The sequence below is a fragment of the Oncorhynchus gorbuscha genome, linkage group LG09, assembly GCF_021184085.1.
Source record: "Oncorhynchus gorbuscha isolate QuinsamMale2020 ecotype Even-year linkage group LG09, OgorEven_v1.0, whole genome shotgun sequence".
Classification (NCBI taxonomy): domain Eukaryota; kingdom Metazoa; phylum Chordata; class Actinopteri; order Salmoniformes; family Salmonidae; genus Oncorhynchus; species Oncorhynchus gorbuscha.
Window position 1 is genome coordinate 16,993,056 of NC_060181.1, and position 17,576 is coordinate 17,010,631.

Genomic DNA, 17,576 nt, shown 5'->3' on the forward strand with positions numbered 1-17,576 from the left:
ACAACCGTCCGATTCCTCCCAATGAGGTTTACAACCGTCCGATTCCTCCCAATGAGGTTTACAACCGTCCGATTCCTCCCAATGAGGTTTACAACCGTCCGATTCCTCCCAATGAGGTTTACAACCGTCCGATTCCTCCCAATGAGGTTTACAACCGTCCGATTCCTCCCAATGAGGTTTACAACCGTCCGATTCCTCCCAATGAGGTTTACAACCGTCCGATTCCTCCCAATGAGGTTTACAACCGTCCGATTCCTCCCAATGAGGTTTACAACCGTCCGATTCCTCCCAATGAGGTTTACAACCGTCCGATTCCTCCCAATTTACAAACACCAGTTATAGGGGTACAGGCCAGTTATAGGGGGACAAGCCAGTTATAGGGGGACAAGCCAGTTATAGGGGGACAAGCCAGTTATAGGGGGACATGCCAGTTATAGGGGGACATGCCAGTTATAGGGGGACAGGCCAGTTATAGGGGGACAGGCCAGTTGTAGGGGGACAGGCCAGTTGTAGGGGGACAGGCCAGTTGTAGGGGGACAGGCCAGTTTCTACATCTATAGTTCTGGGGAGGACGACCAGAGAGGGGGACTTGCTTACTTGAGGATGCCGTTGGGTCCAGTGTAGACCTCTATGACGTTGGGACTGGAGGGGAGCATGGTGATGATCCTGTCTGCTTTATCTGCAACCTCCGCTGGGGAGTCCAGGATCTGGACAGGGAGGAATCGGATGGGAAAGAAGGGGTGAGAAATCAAAAGAAAACACTAACAGAGATACAATGACGTTGCATCCCTATTCTCCATATTCCTGAAGTGTGCACTTACACAGTCCCGTCATGTATTTAAAAGTGTTGGATTGGTTTAAGCATTGGCTGAAGGGGGTTTCCACTATTGTTAAGTCAACCATTGGAAGTGTTGGGACGCAGCCTGAGAAACCCACACCAGCAGATGTACTTCTACCATCCCCTCCAGACTCAGCAGATAGGTAGGGTACACGTAGCAGGAATGTGGCCTATGCTCGTCCCCCTGCTGACCTACTGCTGTGATTCAGGGGTAATGGAGAGCAATACAGTAAGTCAGAGAAAACGCACAAGGCCGACAAACAACTAACAGCTGCGGGTGGGCGTCCTATTTTTGATTCATTTCTGGGCATTTCAACATGTAGACCTCCAGAAGGTGACCTACTGTGCTTGGTCAGCATTCATTATGGTGCGTCTTGTCTACTGCTATGATCACTGCAACAATTCAGTGGTAATGTAGAGAAACACAGTAAGCAGGTTAGGTGACGTAAGTAGGTACTAGCGAGGTGTTACCTGTGCCCCCTCGTCTTGTAGCTCCTTGCAGGACTCAGGGAAGACGTCGGTGGCAATGACAGGGTATCCGTGCCTCAGCAGGTTCTTGGCCATGGGACTGCCCATGTTCCCCAGCCCAATGAACCCCACTGGAGTCTTCGAGGCCATCGACCTGCTACACACTGGAGAGCACACACAGGGTTGACAGTCAATACAATGGCATAGTATAGAACATTGTAGAAACAAAGTCAACTATGGTTAATACATTCCTACTTAAAATGGAGGATCCCCCCCCTTTTAATGTTATATTATTGTGTACATCTCTAAATGATGTCATTTCATGTTCATCTGAGTTCTTGGTTTTCACGTTAGACCGAAATACAGCTGGTACGACGAGTTTTGCATCACATCATACAGGCTGTATTTCTGCAGCTTGAACTTAGAACACCTCAGATATGAAAACATGAAATGACCCCAGCAATCGATAGAACAACGACTTAGAGATGCACAAAAACAACATAACTTTCAAAATTTGTGAATGTTTCCTTTAAGTAAACTGTCTATCATAGTTCCACACCCCCGTGTTTCCCATAGATTTGACTCCTTGCTGTGGCTCAAGGAGGGGTCGGCAACAGGAGGCCCGCTGGCTAGAACCGGCCACCATGTGATTTTTTTGGGGCTCAGCAAAAGTTAATAAAAAATATTATTTTTTAAATATTTTTTTAAATAAAAAAAATAAAATAAATATATACATACATACATACATACATACATACATACATACATACATACATACATACATACATACATACATATATAGTTAGATTAATTTTTTTTTGCAGATTTGAGATATATATACAGTGAGGGAAAAAATTATTTGATCCTCTGCTGATTTTGTACGTTTGCCCACTGACAAAGAAATGATCCGTCTATAACTTTAATGGTGAGAGACAGAACAAAAACATCTAGAAAAACACATGTCAAAAATGTTAGAAATAGAGCGAGTGGTCGCATCTGCACTTCGCTCCCGCGGGTAGTATAACTTTTTCATTATATTTCATTATATCACAACGGTTTGATTTGTCTAATCTTAGCAATTTCTTCTCAGCTAGCTACATAGCCGTCTTTGTATCAAAGATAATTGCGTAATTATCGTATTTCGCCGTCCTAACGTAGTCTTCACTAGCCAGCTAGCTAACGTCCACTGATTAGCTGCACTGGAGAAACTATTACACTCAACTGAACGACTTGATTAGTGTAGTGTTAGCTAGCTACATAGCTGCCTTTGCTGTCTTCGTTTCATCGTATCCAAGATAATTGTGTTGTTTAGGTTTAGAGTGTGTAGTCTTAGAGTGATTATCTTAATTTACCGAGGTTAGCTAGCCAGCTATTTGTCGTCCTTAACGTAGGTGACTCTGCTAGCTAGCCAACGCTAGCCAACGTCTTCTGTATAGAACTCAACTACCCGGTCGCATTCACAGGTAGTATCACATTTTCACTTCATTTCATTACAGTACAACGGTTTGATTTGTTTGATCGTAGCTAGCTACATAGCCGTCTTTGTATCAAAGATAATTGTGTAGTCTAGAGCGATTTTCTAGGTTCGCTAGCCAGCTATTGTCGTTCTTTTAACGCAATGTAACGTAAACAACACTGCTAGCTAGCCAGCTAGCCCCCGAATAGCAACACTGCAGAAACTATTACACTCAACGGAACGACTTGATTAGTGTAGTGTCAACAACGCACCCACTGCCAGCTGGCCTACTTCAGCAGTACTGTATCATTTTAATCATTTTAGTCAATAAGATTCTTGCTACGTAGCTTAACTTTCTGAACATTCGAGACGTGTAGTCCACTTGTCATTCCAATCTCCTTTGCATTAGCGTAGCCTCTTCTGTAGCCTGTCAACTATGTGTCTGTTTATCCCTGTTCTCTCCTCTCTGCACAGACCATACAAACGCTCCTCACCGCGTGGCCGCGGCCACCCTACTCTGGTGGTCCCAGCGCGCACGACCCACGTGGAGTTCCAGGTCTCCGGTAGCCTCTGGAACTGCCAATCTGCGGTCAACAAGGCAGAGTTCATCTCAGCCTATGCCTCCCTCCAGTCCCTCGACTTCTTGGCACTGACGGAAACATGGATCACCACAGACAACACTGCTACTCCTACTGCTCTCTCTTCGTCCGCCCACGTGTTCTCGCACACCCCGAGAGCGTCTGGTCAGCGGGGTGGTGGCACCGGGATCCTCATCTCTCCCAAGTGGTCATTCTCTCTTTCTCCCCTTACCCATCTGTCTATCGCCTCCTTTGAATTCCATGCTGTCACAGTTACTAGCCCTTTCAAGCTTAACATCCTTATCATTTATCGCCCTCCAGGTTCCCTCGGAGAGTTCATCAATGAGCTTGATGCCTTGATAAGCTCCTTTCCTGAGGACGGCTCACCTCTCACAGTTCTGGGCGACTTTAACCTCCCCACGTCTACCTTTGACTCTTTCCTCTCTGCCTCCTTCTTTCCACTCCTCTCCTCTTTTGACCTCACCCTCTCACCTTCCCCCCTACTCACAAGGCAGGCAATACGCTCGACCTCATCTTTACTAGATGCTGTTCCTCCACTAACCTCATTGCAACTCCCCTCCAAGTCTCCGACCACTGCCTTGTATCCTTTTCCCTCTCGCTCTCATCCAACACCTCCCACACTGCCCCTACTCGGATGGTATCGCGCCGTCCCAACCTTCGCTCTCTCTCCCCCGCTACTCTCTCCTCTTCCATCCTATCATCTCTTCCCTCCGCTCAAACCTTCTCCCACCTATCTCCTGATTCTGCCTCCTCAACCCTCCTCTCCTCCCTCTCTGCATCCCTTGACTCTCTATGTCCCCTATCCTCCAGGCCGGCTCGGTCCTCCCCTCCCGCTCCGTGGCTCGATGACTCATTGCGAGCTCACAGAACAGGGCTCCGGGCAGCCGAGCGGAAATGGAGGAAAACTCGCCTCCCTGCGGACCTGGCATCCTTTCACTCCCTCCTCTCTACATTTTCCTCCTCTGTCTCTGCTGCTAAAGCCACTTTCTACCACGCTAAATTCCAAGCATCTGCCTCTAACCCTAGGAAGCTCTTTGCCACCTTCTCCTCCCTCCTGAATCCTCCACCCCCTCCCCCTCCTCCCTCTCTGCAGATGACTTCGTCAACCATTTTGAAAAGAAGGTCGACGACATCCGATCCTCGTTTGCTAAGTCAAACGACACCGCTGGTTCTGCTCACACTGCCCTACCCTGTGCTCTGACCTCTTTCTCCCCTCTCTCTCCAGATGAAATCTCGCGTCTTGTGACGGCCGGCCGCCCAACAACCTGCCCGCTTGACCCTATCCCCTCTCTTCTCCAGACCATTTCCGGAGACCTTCTCCCTTACCTCACCTCGCTCATCAACTCATCCCTGACCGCTGGCTACGTCCCTTCCGTCTTCAAGAGAGCGAGAGTTGCACCCCTTCTGAAAAAACCTACACTCGATCCCTCCGATGTCAACAACTACAGACCAGTATCCCTTCTTTCTTTTCTCTCCAAAACTCTTGAACGTGCCGTCCTTGGCCAGCTCTCCCGCTATCTCTCTCTGAATGACCTTCTTGATCCAAATCAGTCAGGTTTCAAGACTAGTCATTCAACTGAGACTGCTCTCCTCTGTATCACGGAGGCGCTCCGCACTGCTAAAGCTAACTCTCTCTCCTCTGCTCTCATCCTTCTAGATCTATCGGCTGCCTTCGATACTGTGAACCATCAGATCCTCCTCTCCACCCTCTCCGAGTTGGGCATCTCCGGCGCAGCCCACGCTTGGATTGCGTCCTACCTGACAGGTCGCTCCTACCAGGTGGCGTGGCGAGAATCTGTCTCCTCACCACGCGCTCTCACCACTGGTGTCCCCCAGGGCTCTGTTCTTGGCCCTCTCCTATTCTCGCTATACACCAAGTCACTTGGCTCTGTCATAACCTCACATGGTCTCTCTTATCATTGCTATGCAGACGACACACAATTAATCTTCTCCTTTCCCCTTCTGATGACCAGGTGGCAAATCGCATCTCTGCATGTCTGGCAGACATATCAGTGTGGATGACGGATCACCACCTCAAGCTGAACCTCGGCAAGACGGAGCTGCTCTTCCTCCCGGGGAAGGACTGCCCGTTCCATGATCTCGCCATCACGGTTGACAACTCCATTGTGTCCTCCTCCCAGAGCGCCAAGAACCTTGGCGTGATCCTGGACAACACCCTGTCGTTCTCAACCAACATCAAGGCGGTGGCCCGTTCCTGTAGGTTCATGCTCTACAACATCCGCAGAGTACGACCCTGCCTCACACAGGAAGCGGCGCAGGTCCTAATCCAGGCACTTGTCATCTCCCGTCTGGATTACTGCAACTCGCTGTTGGCTGGGCTCCCTGCCTGTGCCATTAAACCCCTTCAACTCATCCAGAACGCCGCAGCCCGTCTGGTGTTCAACCTTCCCAAGTTCTCTCACGTCACCCCGCTCCTCCGTTCTCTCCACTGGCTTCCAGTTGAAGCTCGCATCCGCTACAAGACCATGGTGCTTGCCTACGGAGCTGTGAGGGGAACGGCACCTCAGTACCTCCAGGCTCTGATCAGGCCCTACACCCAAACAAGGGCACTGCGTTCATCCACCTCTGGCCTGCTCGCCTCCCTACCACTGAGGAAGTACAGCTCCCGCTCAGCCCAGTCAAAACTGTTCGCTGCCCTGGCCCCCCCAATGGTGGAACAAACTCCCTCACGACGCCAGGACAGCGGAGTCAATCACCACCTTCCGGAGACACCTGAAACCCCACCTCTTTAAGGAATACCTAGGATAGGATAAGTAATCCCTCTCACCCCCCCCCCCTAAGTTTTAGATGCACTATTGTTAAGTGACTGTCCCACTGGATGTCATAAGGTGAATGCACCAATTTGTAAGTCGCTCTGGATAAGAGCGTCTGCTAAATGACTTAAATGTAAATGTAAATAAGTATTTGACCCACTCTCAATCAGAAAGATTTCTGGCTCCCAGGTGTCTTCAATACAGGTAACGAGCTGAGATTAGGAGCATACTCTTAAAGGGAGTCCTCCTAATCTCAGTTTGTTACCTGTATAAAAGACACCTTTCCACAGAAGCAATCAATCAATCAGATTCCAAACTCTCCACCATGGCCTAGACCAAAGAGCTCTCCAGGTATGTCAGGGACAAGATTGTAGACCTACACAAGGCTGGAATGGGCTACAAGACCGCAGCTTGGTGAGAAGGTGTCAACAGTTGGTGCGATTATTCGCAAATGGAAGAAACACAAAATAACTGTCAATCTCCCTCGGCCTGGGGCTCCGTGCAAGATCTTACCTCGTGGAGTTGCAATGAAAACGGTGAGGAATCAGCCCAGAACTACACGGGAGGATCTTGTCAATGATCTCAAGGCAGCTGGGACCATAGTCAGCAAGAAAACAATTGGTAACACACTACGCCATGAAGGACTGAAATCCTGCAGCGCCCGCAAGTTTGAAGTTTGCCAATGAACATCTGAATGATTCAGAGGACAACTGGGTGAAAGTGTTGTGGTCAGATGAGACCAAAATGGAGCTCTTTGGCATCAACTCAACTTGCCGTGTTTGGAGGAGGAGGAGGAATGCTGTCTATGACCCCAAGAACATCATCCCCACTGTCAAACATGGAGGTGGAAACATTATGCTTTGGGGGTGTTTGTCTGCTAAGGGGACAGGACAACTTCACCACATCAAAGGGTCGATGGACGGGGCCATGTACCGTCAAATCTTGGGTGAGAACCTTCTTCCCTCAGCCAGGGCAATGAAAATGGGTCGTGGATGGGTATTACAGCATGACAATGACCCCAAACACACGGCCAAGGCAACAAAGGATGGGCTCAAGAAGAAGCACATTAAGGTCCTGGAGTGGCCTAGCCAGTCTCCAGACCTTAACCCCATAGAAAATCATCTGTGGAGGGAGCTGAAGGTTCCAGTTGCCAAACGTCAGCCTCGAAACCTTACTGACTTGGAGAAGATCTGCAAAGAGGAGTGGGACAAAATCCCTCCTGAGATGTGTGCAAACCTGGTGGCCAACTACAAGAAACATCTGACCTCTGATTGCCAACAAGGGTTTTGCCACCAAGTACTAAGTCATGTTTTGCAAAGGGGTCAAAAACGTATTTCCCTCATTCAAATGCAAATCAATGTATAACATTTTTTACATGCTTTTTTCTGGATTTTGTTGTTGTTATTCTGTCTCTCACTGTTCAAATAAAACTACCATTAAAATTATAGACTGAATTTCTTTGTCAGTGGGCAAACATACAAAATCAGCAGGGGATCAAATACTCCCCCCCCCTCACTGTCTGTGTGTGTGTATATACACACACACACTGCTCAAAAAAATAAAGGGAACACTTAAACAACACAATGTAACTCCAAGTCAATCGCCTTTGTGCAAGGAGGAGCAGGAGGAGCACTGCCAGAGCCCTGCAAAATGACCTCCAGCAGGCCACAAATGTGCATGTGTCTGCTCAAACAGTCAGAAACAGACTCCATGAGGGTGGTATGAGGGCCCGACTGTCCAGGATTTGGCGGATGCTTTAGTCCAGGTCTGGGAGGAGATCCCTCAGGAGACCATCCTCCACCTCATCAGGAGCATGCCCAGGCGTTGTAGAGGTCATACAGGCACATGGAGGCCACACACACTACTGAGCCTCATTTTGACTTGTTTTATATTTCATTCAGATCTAGGATGTGTTATTTTAGTTTTCCCTTTATTTTTTTGAGCAGTGTATACATCTCAATTATGCAAAAAATGTGTTTCATTTAGGAAATCTGCTCACCAAGTATTTCCACAAATAAAAAACAGAAATTATCGTGACTCAATGTAATCAAGGTAGCCTTGTCCTTTTCAAATACAATTTATTTTTGGGCTTAGTTGTGGTCAATTTGCAGTGTACAAATTATAATTATGTTCCAGACCCTTAATCATCCACTCTGCCAAAAATTGGTTAGCTGGCTGAAGAAACGTCATATTCAGAGACTAGAATTTATTATGCAATATCTGATGAGTAGCTGAAGTCAGGGTTGCCATGACCGTGGTTTCCGACAAAATTTGCCTATTTTGAAAACGATGTCGTGGGTGAAAATGTATTGGTCGCGGGTTGCAGGTTTTTGGGCTACTTTTAAGTTGTACGCCATGTAATTTCTCTTAAAGCTGCAATATATGTAACTTTTTGGGCGACCGGACCAAATTCGCATAGAAATGTGAGTTAAAGATCTGTCATTCTCATTGCAAGTATGAGAAGCTTCTATGAGATTTATTTCTATGCTTCCCAATCAGGTTTAATTTGCTTCTTTTACTTTCAGTTGTTTTGTACACCAGCTTCAAACAAAAATACAATATTTTTGGTTGTGAAAACTATATTTCACAGCGGTTTAGATGGTACAATGATTCTCTACATTATACTTGCTTGTTTTGTCACAAACTGAAATTAGGCGATCTATTACCATTTTAGCAACCAAGAAATGGCAGAGTGATTTCTGCATAGTGCATCTTAAGCATACATACATACATACATACATACATACATACATACATACATACATACATACATACATACATACATACATACATACATACATACATACATAAACATACATAAACATACATAAACATACATGACATATATTTTCACTGTGACCTGCTGCTGCTGACTTTCAAGCAGTGAGGCAGGCTGTTGCTGAGTGAGTGAGTGGTGGGGAGGGCCGGAGGAGTGTGTGTGTGTTGAAAGCACTGCAGCAGGCAGCTGAGTCCACTATTGGCTGAGACACGTGAGTGAGAGTAGACAGAGCAACACAAGTTGTGACAACTGATGAACAGTAAGTTGTAGGTCCGCTATTTAAATTGTCATTATGGAGAGACCCGGTGGGCTTCTGAGTGGCGCAGCGGTCTAAGGCACTACATCTCAGTGCTAGAGGCGTCACTACAAACCCTGGTTTGATTCCAGGCTGAATCAAAACCCGCCGTGATTGGGAGTCCCATAGGGCGGCGCACAATTGGCCCAACATCGTCCGGGTTAGGCCGCCATTGTAAATAATAATTTATTCTTAACTGACTTGCATAGTTATAAATATTGAAAAAATTCCCCAACCCTTTTTTCATAAAACATATTAACATGCAAGAACTGAAATAATGGCACTGGAAAACAACTTTGGGCGCACTACAGCTCATTAGATAAATTCGCTCAAAGGCGGTTTAAACATTCTAATGTCAACTTTGCCTTTGGAAAACCGTTTCAAGCGAAGTGTTTTACGCATGCTCAGTTCTTGAGGGCTGGGCATATGGAAATGTTAAATGGAAGGTATGGAACTCACTTGTGTGCTTCTGTTATGGGGAAAAGTTCTCAATGAAACTGACATTAAATGTGGAGAATGACACATTTGCATTTATTGGCCATAGCATCTCTTTAGCCTACAGTACCATTTGATACAATAAATACGATAAAATTATGATATTTATTTTACCTTTATTTAACTAGGCAAGTCAGTTAAGAACAAATTCTTATTTTCAATGACAGCCTAGGAACAGTGGGTTAACTGCCTGTTCAGGGGCAGAACGACAGATTTGTACCTTGTCAGCTGGGGGATTTGAACTTGTAACTTCTTTGGGCTACTAGTCCAATGCTCTAATCACTAGGCTACCCTGCCGCCCCTCCACTGATATCACTGGAGTCGTTGCAAATCAATGTGCCACTTGTGTAGCATACCTGGAGCTGGCAAACAGATTTAATAAATAGCCTAGAACTTCAGATTATTGTTATTATGCAATTATTAATGGTTACGTTTAGTTAATTTAATTGGAAGTTATCAAAACTATCACAATTGCTTATCAGTTGTTAGAACGCATTAATTTGACAGTAGCAGTCAGATTAGGATATAGGTAATAAATAAATAAATAAAAACCTGGCTGTTGTTGACAAGCAGATTCAGTTCATATGTACATTACAAATGTTAAATTCAGTGATTGAAATTACGACCCCATCCTCAGTAGCCCAACGGTCAATAAGCACTTCTTACCTCGAAGTCGCCTCACTCTTCATGTTGAATATATTAGTCTGTCAATTTGAACTAAGCAAGCTACTAAATCATCCAGCTTACTGTAGGCTATCTGAAATGAGATGTAGGCCTATCACGGGCTATAGGCTACCTGCGTCTATGTAGCTAAGCAAACCATTGAAAAGTTGAATTACAATCATAAAGCCAGATGAGTCTGTAGCCTGTGCCTATTGAAATGACAAGTCAATATCGCAAATGGGTAGCCCTGAATGCTGATTGGCTGAAAGTAATTGTATATCAGACTGTATACCACAGTTATGAGAAAAAAATAACTTTTTACTGTTCCAATTAAGCTGGTAACCAGTTTATAATAGCAATAAGGCACTGTGGAGGTTTGTGGTATATGGCCAATATACCACTGCTAACAGCTGGCTGTAGCCAGGCACTCCATATCACATCATGCATAAGAACAGCCCTTAGCCATGGTATATTGGCCATATACCACACCCCCTCATTACTTATTGCTTAATCATTGCAGTCAAAACTTCATCATCCATTGAGGGAAAATGATCTGGCGAGTTTAGTAAGGACAGATGATCTTCTCTTGCTTCATATTCAAATTCATTTATTATGTCACAACTCCCAATAATTATTATTTCGATTAAAACATAATTTAGGTTAACGTCATTACACTTTATGTCAATACTGGTTAATTGGCTTGATAAAGTTATGGACTCAGGTTTATTGGATAAATGTGGCACCTCAGATGGAAGGCCATTTAGAGTTCAACATCAGTGTGAAGCGACGATATGAACTGATGTAGTTGTGTCAAATGAATTGACACATAGGTATGATGGTGTAGGAAGAGCTGGGAGGGAGCCTTATGGCTAAATCCAAATCACCAGGCTCGGGCTAGTATGCAGGCACTACAGCCACGAAGAACGTTGTGTTCCACTCAGCTGGTCACATGTAGAGTCAAGGAAACATGAGTCTGCAGAATTGACTAACTACTTATAGGGATTTGTGAGATAGATGAGGGCATAGCCATGTCCATTGTTTCAAGCTATCACTGGCAATCAGTTCATGGTCGTATTTCAATAACGTCAACAAGGGAGGCCACAGTATTTAGCTAACGCAAAACACAAAAACACAGCAGGTAACCAACCAACTGTTTAGAAAATATCTACGTTATCCACAAAAACCGCCACTAACACACCACAAATTCCTAGCTAGGAAGTGTGTTTTTCGGTTGCATGTTGTGCTATTATGCACATGCACACCACGAAAAATACAGTGTGAGATTTTAAAACTGGTAAATACGTTACCCAGAGCCAGATCGACATGTTGTTTATTGCACCGTTGCAACAAATTCCGAGACCCTCTGAACAACGCAGCCATGCTTCGTTCCCCTTGACCTCGGCGTTTACAGTGACAGCTGATAGACAGGAAGTAAAGGGGAGTTCGTTTTCATTGAGTGCTATTTGGACCACTCAGTGGTCTCAGCCGAACGCAACAGCCAATAGAAATCTTGCAAAGGTGGGACATCCCGTGTGTTCATGTCTTAAAGCTCTTTACGGTACAATACTGTTTTGGGGGGAGGCATTAGTAAATTGGTCTCAGACGCTGAAATAAATCTTTCGAGTGTGGCATTTTTATTCGATGCAATATTAGTGAATGTGCTATTACCATTAAAACTATTCAAAAGCAAATAGTTTGTGGTCATTATCATCATAATTTATATTTACGGTTATGAGGAACCTTGATCGTGTTCAATCAAACATCGTTTTCAACTAAATGTTATAAAAATATATATTTCCACCAGTCAGAGTATTATTACCCAAACTAATGTGCATGCGCAGTAGAGTATTTTTTATTTATTGAAGTTTTTAAGATGTACTTTATGTTTAATGGTGTAATTTTTGGTTCATTCTCTTGTTCTCTGTGAGTATTTTTGATGAATGTGTGCCCCTATCTCTATCAAATCGCATGCAGACTCCATGTAATCTTTATTTAACTAGGTAAATCAGTTAAAGAACACATTCTTATTTTCAAGGAGGGCCTAGGAACAGTGGATTAACAGCCTTGTTCAGGGGAAGAACGACAGAAGTTTTACCTTATCGACTCGGGGATTCGATCTGGCAACCATTTCGGTTACAAGTCCAACGTTATAACCACTAGGCTACCTGCTACCTGCCACCCCAGTGCGTGTGTGTGTGTGTGTGTGTGTGTGCGTGTGTGCGTGTGTGTGTGTGCGTGCGTGCGCGAGTGCCGCACTAGGCTATTTATTTCCGAGTGCAATTAACAGCAACTGTGCAAATAATCGTACATTAGTCAGAGATATCTACTTCTAGTAATTCATTATAAGCATTTTAAATAGATTATTTCGAGGCATCAAATAATTGACATTTTCACGTGGTGCAACTGGAATCTATTTCCTCAGCACCAACATCCCATCCCGGAAGTGACGCCATCATTGACAACCATAGCTCAGTGGTTGACGACGGGGCCTGAAGCTGTTTGACAACAACGGCTTTTGGACTGTCATATGTTGGCTTTCAAAACATAATTTGACCTTGTTTGGATTCATATGTAAGACAGGTAATGAATCGATTTAAACGGAAACAATAGCTGTGATTGGCGTATTGCTAGGGGGTTTGGCCTATCAAGACAGATCTGTTCAAGACAGATAACCCTGAGATTGTTGCAAGCTACCTTGTTGTGGTCAGATCAGTTTCGGTAGCTAAAAGGACACTGAAGGTTAATGTGCAGCTAGATACTTAATCAATTCAGTTGTCAATGACAATGAAAGTTACTTTAGGGAATCGTTATCTATGCGAACAGTATATCTAGGTAGCTAATCATCCTAAAAGTGTTTTTGTCAGATACAGGCTCTTATAGCTGGCCGCTCTCTGTGCGTGTGAAAATGCCACCTGTGCTTGCTGTGTTGCAAGCTACATTAGGTCGTCCTTGTTTTGGCGCACACGCGCTTCAGCTCTTTGCTGCTTTACTATAACAGTGTGTTTTATAGTTAACGTGATCTTATGCAGTCTGACGTTTGCCATCATATCGTCATTTCAACATGCGTAGGCAGGCTTGGAATGATTCCATCTTACATTTCAGTTCACTAAAGCCCACATGTAGATCAAACAACCTAACAGTGGGACTCGACCAATTCAAATGTTATTGTAAATAGGTCAAATGTACATTTGCTAGGTTAAATTGGAGGTGTGAGTGAGAGGAGAAAACATGCATGCCTGGCCAGGCTTGTTCTCATATCCCCTCACTATTTTCTCTCTCCATATTCTCTCGCTTCCTTATTTCCCCCAGCAGGTCAGACAAAAGAAGTGACAAGCAGGATATGTCCTCGTTCCAGGTGGTGGGCTCTTCGCCCACCAGTGGCATTGGTGTCATGGAAACATCAAACTTTGCTCATGTTATCTTCCAGAACGTTAGGAAGAGTTTCCTGCCCCAAGAGGCACTGGAGTGTCGCTACACCCTCACCTCCAACATCACCCCCAACCCCAAAGACTGGGTGGGCATCTTTAAGGTAACATCACACCTTGTGTCACCCCCCAGATTTTTTGGTGGGGGTGGGGGGTCTTCTGAAGAGTGTCTTTCTTCGCTCTGCTGATGACTGTTTCTCTGCTCACACAGGAGTAATAAAGGCCTAGTTCACATGTTTTGTGGTTGGAATTTTTTCTTATAATAATTGTCAAAATATTTTTTGTGTATTTGATTTTTTCTTATAATAATTGTCAAAATATTTGTTATTTATTTAAATTTATCAGGGGGTGCTGCAGCACCCCTGCTCCCCTTGTCTATGGCCAGTTGTAATTTGATGTATCAAATACAAATATGCCCAACTCCGAGCTCTAACCCCAAAAAATGGCAGAAAATTTCTCTAACCTCAGATCAGTAGTAACCACCCAGTTCAATGATAGTTATCTTAAAATTAAAAGACGGCGACTAACAATTCTACACCCCAGTAAAATACAGGATTTGTGCCATCTCAGACATTTTCTAATACAACAGTTGAGCTAGCTAATGAAATGTTAGCTAATTTGCGATACTAGCTAGCTAGCTGCACTCAACTCCCAGCCGTTTAATCAACTGACAGTGACTACTGCATTTTGGGGGATTGCTAACTGGCTTAAATCTAGCTAGCTAGCATTCTGGTCACTCACTGAGCAGGCAGTAGCCAACAAATCGTGGATGCATGATCAGCAAACAGTGGAAGATGAGCCAGCCTGCATAGCTAGTTTGTTTTCAGACAAATATGTTAAACTCATAGGTTTTGTGGGAGGGTTATTAAACTATATAAAGCCATGACTACATGTGACTCTATTCCACATCAGGTAACTGCTGCAAGCAGTAGAATCCGATTTTTAAAAACATGTAAAAATACACCTTATGGAACAGCGGAGACTGTGACGAGACATACACAAAGGTACAGACACACACGTATATTGTAATATTGTTGAATGATGGTATTATACATTTTGTATTGTGTATATATGTAGTGGTGTAATAATGTTATATGATGTACTCTTTATTCTTTTGTTTTATATGTAAGTGCCCTAATGTGTTTGGACCCCAGGAAGAGCTAATGGTGATCCCTAATAAATACAAATAGAGGACTGATTGACTGATGTCGGGTTCAATTACTTGAATTCCACTTACCTCAATTTTTTTTGTTTTGTTAGCTCAACATGCTATTTCTCTTGAGATAATTCAAATCATTCACAAGAGAAATGAAGTCAATAACTATGTGGGACGTTGGTCTGAAGGGCGTTGTTGTTTTCATTAAAGAAATATTCAACGTAGTTCAGTGCAGAAACGTGGTAATTAAACTACAATGACCATAATCCATTGCGGATTTTCTTCCCGGCTCTGAACGAGACGGATAGCCTACACACAGACCGCATGAGAGAGGATAGAAACAGTTCGTGAGATAGCTCTACCCGGTTGATATTTGTAGTAGTTGGTAATAAGCAGTCTTGAAAGTATTGCCTTATTTACTTTGAAGATCTATTAAGATGATTTCATCAGACAGCGCTGCAGGATGCTTAGGCAGGCTAGCCTAGCTAAATAGGATGACTAAAGACAGTACAGTGTGGGGAGCAGAGATAACATTGTCTGACTGGCTGGATGCTACTGCCTGAGCAGACATGAGATTATGACTTTAAGGAATGACAAATACTAAAGTAATCAAATGAAAACTAAGTAATAAACACAACTGAAGTATTTTATTATTTGATATTTATTATCCTCATTTTCGATTGATGTCTACCCACTGTGGACCTGACAGAGACAATTAAATGTTTCAATGTTTTGGCAATTGAATGTTCAACATTTTGGGTTTTGGAATTTCTATTTTTTTTAATCGCTAAAATAATTTAATGTTTACATTTTCTAAAACAGAAATCGAAGACTGTGATCAAATCAAATCAAATTTATTTATATAGCCCTTCGTACATCAGCTGATATCTCAAAGTGCTGTACAGAAACCCAGCCTAAAACCCCAAACAGCAAACAATGCAGGTGTAAAAGCACGGTGGCTAGGAAAAACTCCCTAGAAAGGCCAAAACCTAGGAAGAAACCTAGAGAGGAACCGGGCTATGTGGGGTGGCCAGTCCTCTTCTGGCTGTGCCGGGTGGAGATTATAACAGAACATGACCAAGATGTTCAAATGTTCATAAATGACCAGCATGGTCGAATAATAATAAGGCAGAACAGTTGAAACTGGAGCAGCAGCACAGTCAGGTGGACTGGGGACAACAAGGAGCCATCATGTCAGGTAGTCCCGGGGCACGGTCCTAGGGCTCAGGTCCTCCGAAAGAGAGAGAAAGAAAGAAAGAGAGAATTAGAGAGAGCATATGTGGGGTGGCCAGTCCTCTTCTGGCTGTGCCGGGTGGAGATTATAACAGAACGTGGCCAAGATGTTCAAATATGACCAGCATGGTTGAATAATAGTAAAGCAGAACAGTTAAAACTGGAGCAGCAGCATGGCCAGGTGGACTGGGGACAGCAAGGAGTCATCATGTCGGGTAGTCCTGGGACATGTTCCTAGGGCCCAGGCCAGTTGAAACTGGAGCAGCAGCATGGCCAGGTGGACTGGGGACAGCAAGGAGTCATCATGTCAGGTAGTCCTGGGGCATGGTCCTAGGGCTCAGGTCCTCCGAGAGAGAGAAAGAAAGAGAGAAGGAGAGAATTAGAGAACGCACACTTAGATTCACACAGGACACCGAATAGGACAGGAGAAGTACTCCAGATATAACAAACTGACCCTAGCCCCCCGACACATAAACTACTGCAGCATAAATACTGGAGGCTGAGACAGGAGGGGTCAGGAGACACTGTGGCCCCATCCGAGGACACCCCCGGACAGGGCCAAACAGAAAGGATATTAATAACTGAACCTACCTCAAGAAGCATTAATCGCTCAGCACTATTAGTAACTTACAACCGGAGGATAGCTAACTGCCTGAAATGTAGCTAGCTAGCTAGCTCACTGGCCAGGCAATATCCACTAGCTAGCTAATCGTGGACACATGATCAGCCAGCACCCAAGAGTGGAAGCACTAGAATGACATCAATTGCAGCTAATTTGGTCGTTGGCTAGATGGAGCAGTCATGGCATCACTAGGCAAACTGAGTTTGCTGCCTGTCATTCCAACCCGTACAAACAGGCTAATGGGACCACTTGTTCTATGTAGCATAGTGACACACCAAAATTCAGAGGTGTGTTTGAGGGTACGTTAATGTCAGAAGGTAACCGCACTCTTGCAACACAAAAATTCTAGCTTTTTTAGTGAAAAATATATAAAAAATAAAATGTTGGGATCCGTTTTGTAAGTGTATTAATGCTTCCTCATGACCCACCAACTAAAATGTCTTTCTTCTCCTCTTTCATCAACCAGATTCTTTTCTCCCTCTTTCCTTCCCTCTTTCCTTCCACAGAGATGTTTCCAGTAGCTCTGGTGTGGTTATTTAATGTGCAGAGGGAGGTGGGGGAGGCAGGGAGAACAAACAGGTCTTGCTGGGGGGTATTTTGTGCTCGGTCTCTTACACACACATCCTTATTTATTTCTCTCTCTTTCCATCTCCCTCTTCCACCTCTCCCTTTCTTGTTGCCCCCTCCCTCTCTCCTCTCTTTCATCAGGGCCCATCAAATCTCACACTTAATTAACAGGAAATGTGAACGAGGAAACGTAATGTCTCATAAAG

At 44.4% G+C, this 17,576-nt stretch overlaps 1 protein-coding gene and 1 pseudogene across 2 annotated transcripts in view; one reads left to right on the forward strand and one right to left on the reverse strand.

Moving 5' to 3' along the window:
* The window catches only part of LOC124043207 (3-hydroxyisobutyrate dehydrogenase, mitochondrial-like), a 44,646-nt gene extending 32,848 nt beyond the window's left edge, over nt 1–11,798 (reverse strand). For both annotated transcript variants that reach the window (XR_006840283.1, XM_046361516.1), the window contains exons 1-3: nt 11,675–11,798; nt 1,310–1,470; nt 598–707 (exon numbers count right to left, since the gene is read on the reverse strand). Coding sequence is in view for 1 of the 2 variants with exons in the window: in XM_046361516.1 (XP_046217472.1) it covers nt 598–707; nt 1,310–1,470; nt 11,675–11,747 (344 nt within the window). In the remaining variant the exon portion in view is untranslated. The remainder of the gene's footprint in view (nt 1–597; nt 708–1,309; nt 1,471–11,674) is intronic.
* Nucleotides 11,799–12,815: 1,017 nt separating this feature from the next.
* The window catches only part of LOC124043088, a 70,981-nt pseudogene continuing 66,220 nt past the window's right edge, over nt 12,816–17,576 (forward strand).